Source organism: Oreochromis niloticus, linkage group LG19 (genome assembly GCF_001858045.2).
Source record: "Oreochromis niloticus isolate F11D_XX linkage group LG19, O_niloticus_UMD_NMBU, whole genome shotgun sequence".
NCBI classification, from domain to species: Eukaryota; Metazoa; Chordata; class Actinopteri; order Cichliformes; family Cichlidae; genus Oreochromis; species Oreochromis niloticus.
The window spans coordinates 28447845-28462418 of record NC_031983.2 but is presented as its reverse complement, the minus strand read 5'-3'; the positions used below and the strand labels follow the sequence as shown (position 1 = coordinate 28462418).

At 43.4% G+C, this 14574-nt stretch overlaps 2 protein-coding genes across 5 annotated transcripts in view; one reads left to right on the top strand and one right to left on the bottom strand.

The window, feature by feature from the left end:
* dlgap2a (discs, large (Drosophila) homolog-associated protein 2a) overlaps nucleotides 1–6571 on the bottom strand; it is a 190193-nt gene extending 183622 nt beyond the window's left edge. For all 4 annotated transcript variants that reach the window (XM_025900782.1, XM_025900783.1, XM_019348913.2 and 1 more), the window contains exon 1: nucleotides 6409–6571. In XM_025900782.1, the coding sequence (XP_025756567.1) occupies nucleotides 6409–6426 (18 nt within the window). In that variant the 5' untranslated portion in view covers nucleotides 6427–6571. The remainder of the gene's footprint in view (nucleotides 1–6408) is intronic.
* Nucleotides 6572–6673: 102 nt separating this feature from the next.
* Nucleotides 6674–14131, top strand: erich1 (glutamate rich 1). The gene is made up of 6 exons (XM_005477671.4): nucleotides 6674–7312; nucleotides 7880–8020; nucleotides 8101–8247; nucleotides 11414–11806; nucleotides 12258–12455; nucleotides 13890–14131. Exons 1-6 carry the CDS (start codon nucleotides 7294–7296, stop codon nucleotides 14003–14005), a joined length of 1014 nt encoding a protein of 337 aa, XP_005477728.1. The 5' UTR covers nucleotides 6674–7293; the 3' UTR covers nucleotides 14006–14131.
* The last annotated feature ends 443 nt before the right edge of the window (nucleotides 14132–14574 follow it).

Genomic DNA, 14574 nt, shown 5'->3' with positions numbered 1-14574 from the left:
GGAGTCGGGAAGCAAGTCATCGAATTTCACATACCAAAACGCGTTAGGCATCTGTTTGTTTGTCTTTTTAAGCTTGTGTTGAGATGAACGCAAGAGAGGATTTATGTTCCGTGTTTTAGAAAGACAGATTTACACACCAGAACAATCCCACGGACACGTGTAACTGGGACAGCTGCAAAAAACACACAATCGATAATCAGGTTTCGTAAAGCAGACTTGCTTTCTAACATACAAACATTTAAATAGCCGGTCTGAATTCATGCCAGCGCCAGACGTACATTGTAAAAATAACCTTAATTAGATAAAAGCCAGGTAATTATAATCACGTGTTACATCAATTATTTCATTTGTTTTACAGCTTGCTTCAGTAAGAGGTAACACACTGTCCTCAAGACTAAAGGCCTAATCCTGTGCATGAGTCGTCAGTCCCCAATGAGCCATAAAAAGCCTCAATTGGCAATATCGTTCATGCTCAGTTTTTATAACAACCAGCTCTATGGAGATGATTTAAGCTCTAAAATCAGTCAATTCTTTCAGTTTATCACGTTTTTATAGAATCATCTAAAGATCCACGAGATAATCAGGTTATAATAACAGAAATGAGTGAATTTATAGACAGTAGAATCGTTTCTACAGAAACACATGATGCATCTGTTCGTTCTGGTTTTTCTTTGGTGCGTCTGTTTGTTTTCATGTCTGCATGATGAGAAAAACAGAGCTTCTCTTTACAACCTCAAGCTTGATGATTTAAATATAGTTTCACGTCTAGGACAAAGCAGACACAGAGCTACGTGCCTCCTCTTACAAAGGCATACTTTACAGTGTTAAAGCACTGATGAGACAGTGGCAGAAGAAGAGAAATAACCAAATGCATGCTCATTAACTGAGATGAACAATCAAGTAGACCAACTCAGGTGAGTCACACACCACCCAGCATCCGTGGAGAAACGTTCTTCTTTGATATCAGCTCTCTGTAAATGACCCCTGGACTTAAAAGTACCGTCATTTGTCTGGGAGATTGTTTTGTCTGATGCTGGCGGAGCCTACGTCACGAGAACAGAGGCTGAGGATGTGAAATAGCTTTCATAATTGACTAAAAGTATAGTTATGAAATCAGAAAAGTTGACCTAAACAAGTCTTAATCTGGCCTGTGACCTGGATGACTCAGAACCTGCACAGACAAAAACAAGTCTGAGCTTTACTGCTGAACTTCTACTTTTCTCCTCCACACTGGGAGCTGTGTACAAACCCCACAACCTGTCAGCTCACAGCGGCTGAGCCGGACTGGTGTACGTGCCTCCAAACAGGTCAGGCTCCAGCACACCACGGTCATTTAATTCTTCTGCTCGTGATCTGAGGCTGACCATGTCAAAGAGCAATGAACTACTCTTAACCTAATGCCGCAAGACTCACTACCTTTAGTATAGGCAGTTATCACAAGTGGCAGCATATAACAGAATATCTTGCCACCTGCTGCTGAGGGACAGAGTGCAACTCTTGGGGAGCTAATGGAGATCTGAGCAGATAGACGGGAAACAGACTCACTCCAGCCCATTTCAAAGCTCTGCCTGAACTGCAGAACTCTGTCTGCTCGCTTTCCATCTGGTTAAATGCAGCAGTGCACAGGCTGAGCAGATGATAAGGTCTGCACCTCCCAGCAGTGGCTTTTAGGACACACACAAACATGCAGCATATTTAAGATTCCCTCCAATGTAATGAAGTCCAAGTAAACAACACAATACAGTAAGGTCACAGAGCTGAATCAACAGCAGTTTCAGCAGAAACGATTCGTTTTATAGCAATAGTTTTATTAGAGGAGAGTGCGGCTGTTTGAACAAAGTATGAAAGTAGCTTCATTCTGCTGATGTTTTTTATCATTGGTGGTAGGATACATCAGAATTTTCCCCTTGTTAAGCTAGTACTAATTCTTATTTTATTATAATAATAGATCTATTTATTATTATTATTATCTATTTGTTGTTATATATTTAAGACAGGATTTACCATGGTTCAAAATATTTCTACAACACCATATCTCTGCTTGTTTGCCCACAAACTCATCCTACACCATCAGGAGCTGAGCTACCAAACTGGGCACACAGGTGCATCGTCTGCCTCTGACAGTTCTTATCTATAGCAGACATTATTACATCATCATTATGCCTAACAGCCACCTCCCTCTTCAGCTGCTCCCGTAAGTGGTGGCCACAGTGGATCACCTGCTTCCATCTCACACTATCTCTGGCACACCAACCATCTGCATGTCCTCCTTCAACACATCCATGAATCTTCTCTGAGGCCTTCCTCTTCTCCACCTGCCTTGCAGCTCCATGTTTAATATCTCCACCAACCCTCCTCTGCATGTGTCCAACAATCATCTTCCAACAAGCTAAAATGACCTTTGAATTATGCCTGACATCATCATGTTTCCAAGGCAATCACCTAACAAATGGCCATGTCCGAATTATGTTAATTCATGAATTTAGCACGTTACATGGTTACTTCCATCCACACAAGCCTGATATGGTAGAAACTGTAAATATTATAGTTAAAAGCTCCCTGTGATCACATCAGTAGATATCACATGTATCATATCATACAGATATTTCAGTTAAATTAACAAAAGCACTGTTACAGCAAAGCGACCTTTACTTTGCTTCTTTAGGGTGAAGTTAGTGGCACCAGAGAAGAACACATGTAAATGAAAAGCAAAAGGCGGGGCCGGAAAAACAGGCACAAACTGCAGGGATGTGTTTGCAGGGTCAGATGAAGGTCAAAGCTATGTATATATATGAAAAAATACAGCCTTTGATACCTTTACATAAAATGCAAATAAGCCGGTATACAAGAGCAGATGTATGACAAAGACTTCTGACATAAAAGCACAGAGTCAGCCTGTGGGTGTCAGAAAGCCCGACAGAAAGACGCCACACGGAACAGAACAGAGTAAACTTTTGCACTCCTCACGATTATCATAAAACTAATCTGACAAAAAAAAGATTATAGCTTTGCTTCTGCTTACTTTAAATCCAGCTTAACTCACATGAGATGTTTCTTTTACTTTACACTATAAATTTCATTGTAAACATCAGACTAAACTTTTCTTAGGATTAATTTATCATTTAAGCACCGAGCACCTGGAGAACAACTCTCCAGAGGTGAAAACAACAGGATGCACAGTAATCATGGCACGAATAGCCTACAGCATCCACTGCTCCTCTGTCTCGCTTTATCTGCAGACCTGCGTTTGGAGTATTTACAGCAAAGCAACTTAAAAGAAAATCTGAGCAGCCCGGGTTTAGAAACATATCCTAACAGCCTCACCACACCAAACTTTTTCTGGCTCTTAATCAAATTCCTTAAACTTTGTCCCAGTTAAAACTCGCTCTGCCTTGATTGTCCTTCATTAATGTGGGGTGCTTTTTTCCAGCTGATATATTCAAGTTCACTGCTCGGTGAAAAAAGGCCTGATAAAGATTTGGTTGTAAAGAGCTGGGACTTTGGCCAGCTGTAATGGTATTAAGTTCCACGCTCCACAGGGGAGCCCAGCTGAAATGAGATGGTGTGATGCCCTTGCATTAGTGTGAGATTTTATATTTTGACAGAGTGTTAACACAAAAGGTCTTTGGGGACATATTTATAATTCCATTTAGAGCATGAGATGATTTACCTTTGTCTCTAGTCAAAGAGTTTCAAAGCTGCACAACTGACAAGAGACACAGCCGCTCGACTTTCTGCTCGGCAAACTCTCAAAGGACAACCTTTAGAAATCGTCATCAGTGCTGATATCAAACTATTTCGATTTACCGCTAGAGAAAAGGTTACTCAGTGCACCGGCTCGCCATGCCTAAGGGCTGCACGTCGGTACAGTAGCACTGGGAGAATTCAGGGACGCCCGTCTGTACACATTATCCCACCACAGCACAAAGGTGATTAAATGACTGCGGCTGGTTTGCAGGTATGCACAGATATCCCCAGACACAAAGGACTCATACACACACACACACACACACACTTGGACCTCATGCCTCATGTTTTATACTCATAAAGCAGCGTCCCATCCATCCCCTGCACTCACTCTGCATCCTTCTACTCAAGCCAAAACTATTACAGGTTCATTCACAAAATGATCCGAGGTATAAAAACTGAGGCAAACAGATGGAAAGAAGTTGAATTTGTGTGCACGGGCTGGCAAGGTAAGAGAAAGTCTTAAAGTGAGAGAAAATGCTGGGACATGCAGGGGAAAGCAGAAACACATCTGTCACGGTGAGCGGATGAATAAGAAAAGAAGCTCCTGAATGTTTCAGCGTTTACTTTCAGTCAGACTGGTCTACATTCATCGCTGCTCTTCTGCCTCTGTGTTCACCAAAATGACATCACTGCACGCAGAAATGCAACATTTGAAGTTTGTGCTGCATCTTCGAATAGATGATGAGAGCCTTATCGTGTCACTGCCAAGGAGCCAAAGTCCACACGAGCCACTCTTTTGTGTGGGCGCGGAGGTGGGTGCACGCTTGTGCATGCAAGCAAAAAAAGAAAAAGCGACCTTCAATTTTCAAAGTGCTTCTGGGAGGAAAACAGTGTCAGTTTCCAATTACTTTTTTTTTAAATGCAGGCAGTGGATTTTAATTAGGCACCCTGCTTTTTAAGTAAAGAAATTGCCTGTTAGGATGAGATGAGATTTCTCAGTGAATCATCGAGCTCTCATTGAAGGGCTGAATTGTCACCAGGTAAAGCAGAGGTGGCGGTGTGAATGGGGTAAAAGGTGGGGAAGTGACACGTCATTTTTCAGTCCAGGCCTTACAGTGGTGACCCCTCATTTCTCATCTGCCACCTGCCAGGACGGACAGGTAGGACAGACGATATATGGTTATGATTAGATACTGCAATCCACATGCAAATCTGCACACAAACAGATACTGACACTTGCATTTCGTGCAATTAGTTTGGTGTCAGACTGCTTGCTGTTTTCAATGAGAGAACATGGGGTGGTTTGCAAAGCGCCCACATAAAACATTCAGAAATCACATTTTCCACATATGGCCTGCTATGCTATGCAAGTCACACACCTTCAGCTCTATATCTTACACATCAGTGTCTCACCCAAGAAGCTGTGTCACTGAAGGAAGACTAGCTGACCGCTACTGTCTAAAAATAAGTGCTTTTGTATTATTGAGCAGGACAGGAGCGCAGCATCGAAGAGTATCCTGGTAAAACTTTTAGCCACTTGTGCGAACAGCAGTGACTTCATTGAGCTTCTGAAGCATTCCAATGAACATGGTCCCCTATTTTTAGCACCTCTGTGATTATGATGTCTGACTATGTGAGCGCTGGCAGCCAGCACTTTGTCACTCACAGCGCGTGCTGAGTAGTGTGCATTTGCTATGGATTCAGCAGCAGTGTCGAAGTGGGCGTCCTATACAACTTTCCTTCTTTTTGTGCTGCTCAGTCAGTGGAGTCTGTCAGAGCTAAGAGATCAATACTCGTGGCTGCACTGAGTCTTAAACAACACCATTTGTCAATGTACACCTAGAGTGAAGATAAGCTTCTTTTTTTGCACAAACATGCAGTTAGCAAGTTCTTTTTTTCAGCATGACCAGCGCTGTTAGAGGATGACTGCTACACCATGAGCAGCCTGCACCTCTTAATACTTGTTCATTGAGAGGGCTTGCAGGAGGTGTTTATGTGCTATTCAATGTGTTGTTCACTACAAGTAATTATGCAATATGTTTACCTAAATCAGCATCATTTACTACAGAGTAAACTCATCCAGCGGCTCATTTTTTGCAAGCTTTTTGGAGCTTCACTCTCATTCAGGGTTGCCAGTGCCAGGCTTTGGCTCTGTCAGACACAGTCAGTGAAGCTCATCCACCCACAGAGACGGCAGTCAGCATGGCACATACAGTACTACGTGACAGTGCACAAAAGGAGGAGTCTGGCTGAGATCAAACCTGACACAACATCCGTTTGAGAAGTTATCCTAAGCTTTTCCTGCCTGAAGTGCTCTTGATGCAAGCCTCCTCAGGGATAAATGCAAGTGGAATGACATGCGAGAGCTATAGCAGAGTGCAGCAGTGATCAGATTCCACATGCAAAGCATGCAGAAATCATATTATACTTGGGCAACTGTAATCAGTGGTCATGATTACACAAACCAGCGCTGTGACACTTAATATGCTTTAAAAATAAGAAGAAGAAAGAAAGCCAACCGCTTAAAAGTCCCACACTTCTAAGAAAACCGTGCTACTGAACTGCTCACACACACACACCTATTTGTCACCACAGCACACATTTTCCCATTTACTGTAAGATGACTGTATGCCACGTTTGAATGCTGCACATTGTCACATTTCATGACTTCAATGTGTGCTGAAAGATTAAGAAAAGAGAGAAACAGGGAGGAAATACCTTTTTCAGAGCTGACATTCTAGGTGGATCCTCCTCCTGCAAAGCCCGTTCACATGCTGAGGTCCCAAGCCAAGTTTGATGGGTGCGCAAATCTGAACTCAGCCCGGTGCTGATGCTGAGCCATGAGGCGCCTGTTTAGTATTCTCATCTCGACTGCACCCCGTCCTACAGCTGGCTTGGTGTGCGCACGCCCAAGCCGCTGTTATTACAGCTTTCAAACGCAGGGGGCGCTGTAGCCCATTGGAAAGAATAAAAGTGGACATTAAAAAAACCTATGTTGCTCTGGTAGTATGATACACCTGCTCAGATAACTAATAATGATTTTTATAATAATCATTTTAGCTGGAGTCATTGTTAAGTTCGCTCTACAAATCCAGACCTTCTTGAGTCTTTTTCCTCACTGAAATACGGAAGACTAATGAATATTATACTATAAACGAGGTTGATTCGTCTGCCGATGTGAAGAATAGATTCGAGTAATCCAGTAAATACATATCATTAAGTATATACAGAGAGCATGTGTTTGTGAGGACTACGTGCATTTTAAATTGGCCGGATTTTGAATAGAAGTTGGCGCAAAAGGAAGCGAAGTCTCTTGGTCATCACAATGCGCGTGTGGTAGCTGGTGAAGTGCGCGGTTCAACAGTTTTGCGCATTATTCTGGGTTAGTGGGCTTTGCTGAAGCAGCTGGAGCTCTGTGGCGATGATACTGACTGATGAATATTTCTGATCTTTAAGTTGAGCGGGACGTGCGCGTCAAGCTAGCTCATTTAAAGGCTGCTGTAGCATACTTGCTAGCTAACTCAGCTAGCTTAGTAACTTCCTAGCTGACTGCAGAGTTGGAATTCATGTTTTCTTTGCTTCGACTGAGGTGGAGGTTTGAATATGGCACATAGGAAAGAAGGTGAGCACCGCCAGAAATGACTCAAATCATACAAAAACACACACAGCTCGTAACTCTTTAGCTCGCTAACGTAGCTAAGTAACGTAGCTAGCTAAATCTCGCGTTAAGTTGGTTTCTGTGTTGTAAACAAAAGCACGTGCTCCTCTGTCAAGCCCTAAAAACACTCGTTGACTTTGGAAGACGTACCTGAGAAGACAGGAGGTTTTGTTTTTTGGTGATTCATATTTTATCAGCTTGTATTAGTTTTTATGTGGTCACAGTCGTGTGGACGTCTCAGTACTCACCGACCTTTTTGTTTTGACGGTTTAGTAAAATGACAAAGACTAAAACTAAAGACTGGCAGTGTGTTCTAAGTTTATCTTAACTGTTTGGCATCACAATAACTTTGTAAACACAGTGTTCATTGTTAGGCTGTGTTATTGCAGTCACAAACAGCATGAACATCACCTGTTTCAGTTTTCACAGTCAGCGGGTTACATCCTGTTTTCATGCTTCATTTCAACATGGACTAGATCATATGTAGTCTGAATTTGCCGAGTTAACACAGCTTGTCTTTGTGTCACTCAGTGTTCCAGTCAAAAGTTCTCCAGAAGCTTTACCCTGCCATCCAAGAGGTGGTGACGGAACAGAGCCCACCACATATTGTAGAAGCTCTAGGCAAAAAGAAACCTCTGAAAAGCAAAGCTCGTGGAGAGGGCGCGGCCTCAGGTAAAGTCATGATAATTACTGCCACGGTCCTGCCTTCTTTGTGTTTCAAAGCCTTACTTTATTTGCCTTATTTGTCTCAGGGGCTGCAGTGAAGAGACAGAGTGCAGCTAAACCAGGCAGGCGGATCTACACGGTCCTTCCTCCTCCTGCAGACTATGATATACATTCAGAGGAATCTGTCTCACTACAGCAGCTAAAAAGCATAAATAGCGTGGAGGAACCAGCTGGTATGTCACCCATAATCTTACATTTATGAACTTGGCGCTGTGCATCATAAAGCTAGGAGAGATTTATGTCATGGGCCTCCTCCAGGTTGGCGCTCTGTAGTAATAAAGTTACTCTTTCTGATTGTCTCTGCCACTGTAGTTGGGGAAACAGACAGTGAAAATCAGCCGTGTTCTTTAACTGAGGAGAACTTGTCTTGTGCAGATGGTGAGTGAGCCTGGGTGGCTCTGTTTTCACTCCGATAGGCCCATTAAATGTGCTTGTTGGGGCAAACTTGCATAATTTATAAAGGAGTTATTTAACTGTTATTAATGACATGTTGGAGGCTGAGTTGTGAGCTTATTTATGCCGAGCTAAAATCTTCTTGACCTGCGATGAGTCGAGCTGTCTGGCAGCGGTATTCAAGGATGAGTCACATGCTCTGCATTCGATGTGGATCATTTAAAGACTGTTTGTTTTATCTCTTCTCTCTATTGTCATGAAGTGCCAAAGTGATGAGGCTGTAATAAAAGCGCCGGCTCGTTACACATGCCTCTGTACTCATCATCTTCTGTAACTCAGACCGCCGTTTAGCTGAAGAGCTTCTGCTTTACCTCAGTGAAATTAAAAGTGATTTGCTGGCTTACACAGACCATCGTCTGAGGGTGGCCGCTGGAATGACTGACAAGGTTAAGTTTGATTAATTGCACTCGTAAGTGTTACAGTTCCTAATTGAACACATTTTTGATTTAGTGGGTAGCGAGCCTTCAAGGGAACTGCAACCCAGAGAGCTGTTTAAGGTCAACGAGAGTTTGGGTTCTGCGGAGGTTCATAAAGGCTTCAGAGTAATATTTTACAAAGAGGAGAGTTGATGTAGTTGATGTGGTGTAGAAAGACAAAAGCTGTCCTAGTCTTGAATGAACAGATCTCTCTTCACATTCACTTTAGCTGCAAAATGTAGAACCGTATTTCTACATGTTTTGAGAAGCAGACATCTTTTTTAGTTCATCTGATTTTGGGATTCCTTTGGATACTCGAGAAAATCTTGTTTCTGAACAATCAAAATGAAAATGTATCTTAACCTGTTATTTTCATTTACAGCTTCAAATTCTTGGACTCTGTAGAGTAGCTTGCCGTTGTCATCCTTCAGTCCATCCTGAAACAAGCAGTTTTAAGTCTTCTTCTTAAGCCAGTCACGTGCTGATTGGTAGACTATGACAAACAGAGGTTTGAACAGCACATGGGTGGGGCTGCTATGCTCACAGACAGAGCAGTGTGCCTAAGGTGATTATATCAGGATATTCATTCACGCTGACATCAGACTGATCCAATACTGGAAAGAAAAGAAGCATTTAGATGAGTGTGACTCACAGGGATTACTTGTGCATACAGTGATCTCATTGTTTGACACTTTTTAATGTCATATATGAATTCCCCTCTCGCCCTGTGAGCAGTCTATCCTCAGTACCACAGCGGTCCCCAACCCCCGCGCCGGTCCGTGAGAGTTGAGGCTCGGGTGCAAAATTTATGGTTTTCAGGGTTTTTACCCTTAACTCGGTTTCCTTGGATCTTTTCCCGTGTTGTAGTTGTGTGTCTTATTTTGAAAGAAATATTTACACGTTACCATAGCGACCAGAGAGCATTAAGGGGCAGAGAGGAGGATGTTACTCTCAATGTTGTTGGTGCATTTCAGGAGGTCGCTGCTAATAAAGTTACACAATTACACAGTGAATTCGCGTTTATTATTATATTTACAAAATACCACAGTTTTTGTCTCGGTCGTATCGTTTTATTTTGTTGTATTTGTCCGCGACTCCTGAAAGGTCGGTCCGTGAAAATATTGTGTGACATTAAACTGGTCTGTGGCACAAAAAGGTTGGGGACCGCTGCTCTGCCAGAGGCCTGGGAGCTTGAGGGTCCTGTGCAGTATCTTAGCTGTTCCCAGGACTGTCCTCTTCTTGACGGAGATCTCCGATGTTGTTTCTGGGATCTGCTGGAGCCGCTCGCCTAGCTTGGGAGTCACTGCACCTGGTGCGCCGCATCCTATTCATGTAACCTCTTCTGCTGGGGTTACATGCGTAGTAGCATCCCAACAATGCCTTATTTTTGTCTCCTGCCCACCGATGCCTTCTTGTTCCAGTAGCCCACTTCTCGTCAGGGTGCCCTGGTTCCTCAACACCTGACGCAGACCTTGTTGATCAACAACATATTTATCTCTCTCGCTCATGTCTGCTGTTGGCTGGCTTTCAAATATATTTATATAACAAAAAACATCATGACTTGAAGTAGTCTATCATTTTAATCTATCACAAAATAATAATTTAAAATGTTTCTAAATTCAAAATAAATGGATAAATGGAGTATTTGCATGTCTGATATGAGCAGTAGCTTCCTTGGTTTGTATTTTCCTTGCAGTATGTCGGTCAGTTCTGCACTGCCACTGTCACTTCTGCTGCTTTGTGTTCTGGCTGAGAATTCAGCGCGAGCTCGTTTCTTTGACCCCTCTGTGCCTCGTGGGTTTTTTAAGGAAAGGGGAGATGTGGCAAGCTAGAGAAGATGCAAGACCGCTGTTTGTGGACGGGTTCTCTTTTGAGGTTTAGTCATTCGATAATGTGAAGGCGGCGAGATTTTAGCAACGTGATAATCACAACAGAAAAAAGCTGAAAAATGGAAAGCCCAATGCAGCTGCTAAACTAAAGGATGATTTCCATGAGGTGGGAGGAATGTGTTAATTTTCTTTCACTGTAAAAGCTCGTGCATCACCTGAGCACTGTTCTGTTAAATGTTCCCTTTTATTTAACTGAACGTCTCAAATTGCTGGGCTCAGAATGAGCGACGGTCGTACTCGCAGATTTGACAGTGTCTTTTCAATCAGAGGCCACACCAGATGATTTTGCTGATTGAAATGCAATCAGTGAAAAAGAGGGAGCATCTAATTAGTGGAATTAGATTGTGCAGTGATTGGCTGAAAGGAAAGCAGCCGTCCCCCAGCTTTCACCATAATGGACAATGCCCACCTCCTGTTTTAGCCATTAGGCCCAGAGTGCAGGTGGATACGCGATTCATACTTTAACAATGTGAACACAATCTGACCTTTTAAAATCTGATCTGTCCGGATCCCACTGCCATGGATTCAGTTAAACACTGTTTTTAAAACTAATGAAGAGTTTAATCTGTTGTTTCTTATAGAGGGGAACAACCACGAGAGCGACGAAGTGCTGGATGAAGAGCAAGAGGCAGAGGAACAATGGAGGAGGAGGAGGAAAAGGAAGAAGAAAGGAACCATTTGTCAAGACTCTGGGAATGACGAGGCAACTCCGGGGAGCGAGTCCTGCACAGGTCAGAGTCAGACGGCGGTGGATGAGGGGGCTGAGCGAATTAGCAGGAACAAGAAGCGAAAGCTGAAGAAGAAACGGCACAAACAGAAGCTGCTCTCCATGGGTCTGATGCCTCGGGCCGCTGCGCTGGAGTTCACGTATCAAAAAGATGGAGAGGAGGAGGAGGGGCAGGAGGAAGACGAGAGGAGAGCAGCTGAGGTGTCAGACTTCCTGAGGACAACGATGGAAATGTATTTGTCAGATTGTAAGTAGGGACCACTTGTACTTGCCTTCTTGGATGAAGCTCATGTTCTCAGTGTTACACCTTGTAGGCATTCCTAATGTTCACGGTGATTTTAGTTTCTAATGTTTTGTTTATTTGGATACATTTTTGATGCTAATGTGCAAAAAATCCTACACTGCATTGTTAAAAGCCCATTACTGATAAATAAACATGTTTTCAGTGAAATTGAAAAACGTGTTGGAAAAGCACTAAAAATGAGAGAAACTAGTAACAAAGTTATTCGATTTTTTTTTTTTTTTATGTAAAGAAAGTTGAAGAGTCTTCTTTATATTTGGTCAGTGCATGAGTCGGTGCATGTAGGCACTGTGTATACGTTAAAGAAATGGTCATTTATTGGTCCTTTTGATGTTTTATGAAATGCTTAATTTGATGTTGAAAGCTTCTTTTTAACAGACCACTTGTCCTTCCTCAGCTTCGTCGCATGCTTCCACGATCCCTGACCTGTCTGCTACAGTGGACGGCCTTCTGGGCGGCATAGACGGCGGAAGCAAACCTAACTCAGTCCTGAAGCAGCTGTACAGTCTCAAGACGTTTGTTCAGCAAACAAATACAGACAAGCTAGAAAAAGCTCTGAAGGACCTCTGCAGCAACTCCTCCTGCATGTCTGCAGGTCAGTAAAAACTCACAAAGAGCTTTTTTCCTTTGAATGAGAGGCCTGTGTTTAATGTTGTGTCTCGCTGGTTCATGCATCCATGCCTACAGTAGGCTCTTCTTGCTGGAACCTGCCCCGAGCGCTTCCTCGGGCCCGTCCGTGCAGGTTAACACTCGCCTCTCAGTGTTAGGGGGCAAACGCTGATTAGGATTGTTTGCCGGTTACCTGCCCTGACTTGTCTCATTCAGCCTTCACCTGTACGTACCTGCCCCTGACTTGCTAATACTCGAGCTGACCGTGAGTAACTAACATGTTTTAACTCGCCTCGACTCTCTCAACAGTCAAAATAGCTCCTACGTCCCCCGACGCAGTTTCATCTGGCGAGTGTGTGTTTATGCATTAGATAGCTAGCTGGCTGCATAATAGGATCAGGAGGGACTTTTCTGCTGTCACGCGCACAAGTGCAGGCGTGTGAGAATGAGACCAAGAGACGAGCCAGGGGATTCAGGCCAATGCCATGTCGGCGGCCACAAAGTGACGCTTGTCTGCCCCTTCCCCGTAACCCTGACGACGCTGAGTAAAAACCGGTTTGCTAGAGTCCACAATAGATTCTGCCGTCTCCTCTCCATCCAGCTGCTCCACAGCAGCCTGAAAGCTTTTCTAACCCCCCCGTACTCCCAGCTCTCTCATAATGAGTCATGCTTCAGTTCACTGTTTTTAAATGCTGCTGTTTTTAATTCCGGTGTGCCAGCAGATCGTGTCGGAGCAGACGAGTGTTTGTCTAACTCGAGCTAAACAGCAGGCGCACTTTTGATTCGACTGCTATGGTTCAATTCCACTCAGCTTATCTTAGTGTTGGAGGCAAAGGCCCGGCCTTTCTGCTGCATCTCGCTTCACATTCATGAGTCCCCACAGTATGGAAATTTTAAATAATTAAACATTTTAATAACATCCACTTTGTTCAGGGAACATTTGGTATTTTAAAGTAACCTACATTCACTGACTTGCAGGAGCTAATCCATGTGCATGCGTGCTTTTAAAGCCCCTCAGGTGAATTCACTAAAGCTCTCCTCACTCTGTCTACCCTTGTAGTGGCAATCAATTGGCTGCAGGAGCAGCTCTAAAGCAGATTTCCCTTAAGCATATTTTGCTGCACCCTGGAGTTTCTCACAAATGACATTGGATCGACTGCTCCGCCTTTTGTATTGTCCATTTTGCTTTCTGCAAAGGCTAAATATATTTCTAACTTCTAACAGTAGCGAGTAAAAGGAAAGAATTTGTCTTGCGAGGGGTTTGGATACGTACATGCGGGGGGAAGGAAGCAGATTTTGATGCATTATGCCAAAAATACACCAGCAAGTGAGTCTCTTTTGTGAAAACACTGAGTGTTCCTGTGGTTTTGTGTTGTCAGCAGTAACTGAAATGTTTCGCTCTGTCTCCTTGTGTTTGTAGAGGAAACCGCGGCAGTCGTTACACTCTTCCAGTACTGGATCACAGACATTCTTCCCATGCAGGGCGACAAGAAGACTCGTGCTTTCTCCAACACACCCACGAGACTGCCAGTCTAACAGACGCAGAGACACTACTGAAGAATTGTTTCTACCAAGATTTTTCTTTTTGCTCATACACAGCATTTGTAAACGATGGACTTCCTTTCAATGCATAAAATGTTTTATTAAATTCTAAATATGTCAGTTTTGGTTCTGTGCCCAGTCTATTCTTACACCCCGTCTCCTCCTTTTGTAAGAGGAAAACAAAGCCGGTTAATCCTGAGCCAGACAAATCCTTCCGCCCATCGTTAGTAAGCCCAAAGTTGTCTTTATCGACCAAACTTTTACTTTGCTACGCTTGTTTAGCGTTTCTGTATGCATTGTAAATAAATGAAACATTTTATTGGTGTTAGCCTGACAACTCCCCCCCCATCACATCTTACCCCCTAGTTGCCAGAAGAGCAAATGTCAGTTCTACCTCGAGCATCAGTATTGTTTGCAGATGTTATGACATTTAAACTCACCCCGTTAACCTAATAGCTCCTCAATTATCTCCAGTACACTCCCCACCAATCCATTACTGCCCATGCTCAGCTGTGCCGTGCGCCTCTTCATATTTGCACTTCTGGATAACTACACTGAAATGA

What these genes read in the sequence shown, in the direction of transcription:
- erich1 (XM_005477671.4), top strand. An exon ending in TAGCGTGGAGGAACCAGCTG is followed by an intron (nt 8,248 to 11,413) that starts GTATGTCACCCA and finishes TGTTTCTTATAG; the next exon opens with AGGGGAACAACCACGAGAGC. An exon ending in CTCCTCCTGCATGTCTGCAG is followed by an intron (nt 12,456 to 13,889) that starts GTCAGTAAAAAC and finishes TTGTGTTTGTAG; the next exon opens with AGGAAACCGCGGCAGTCGTT.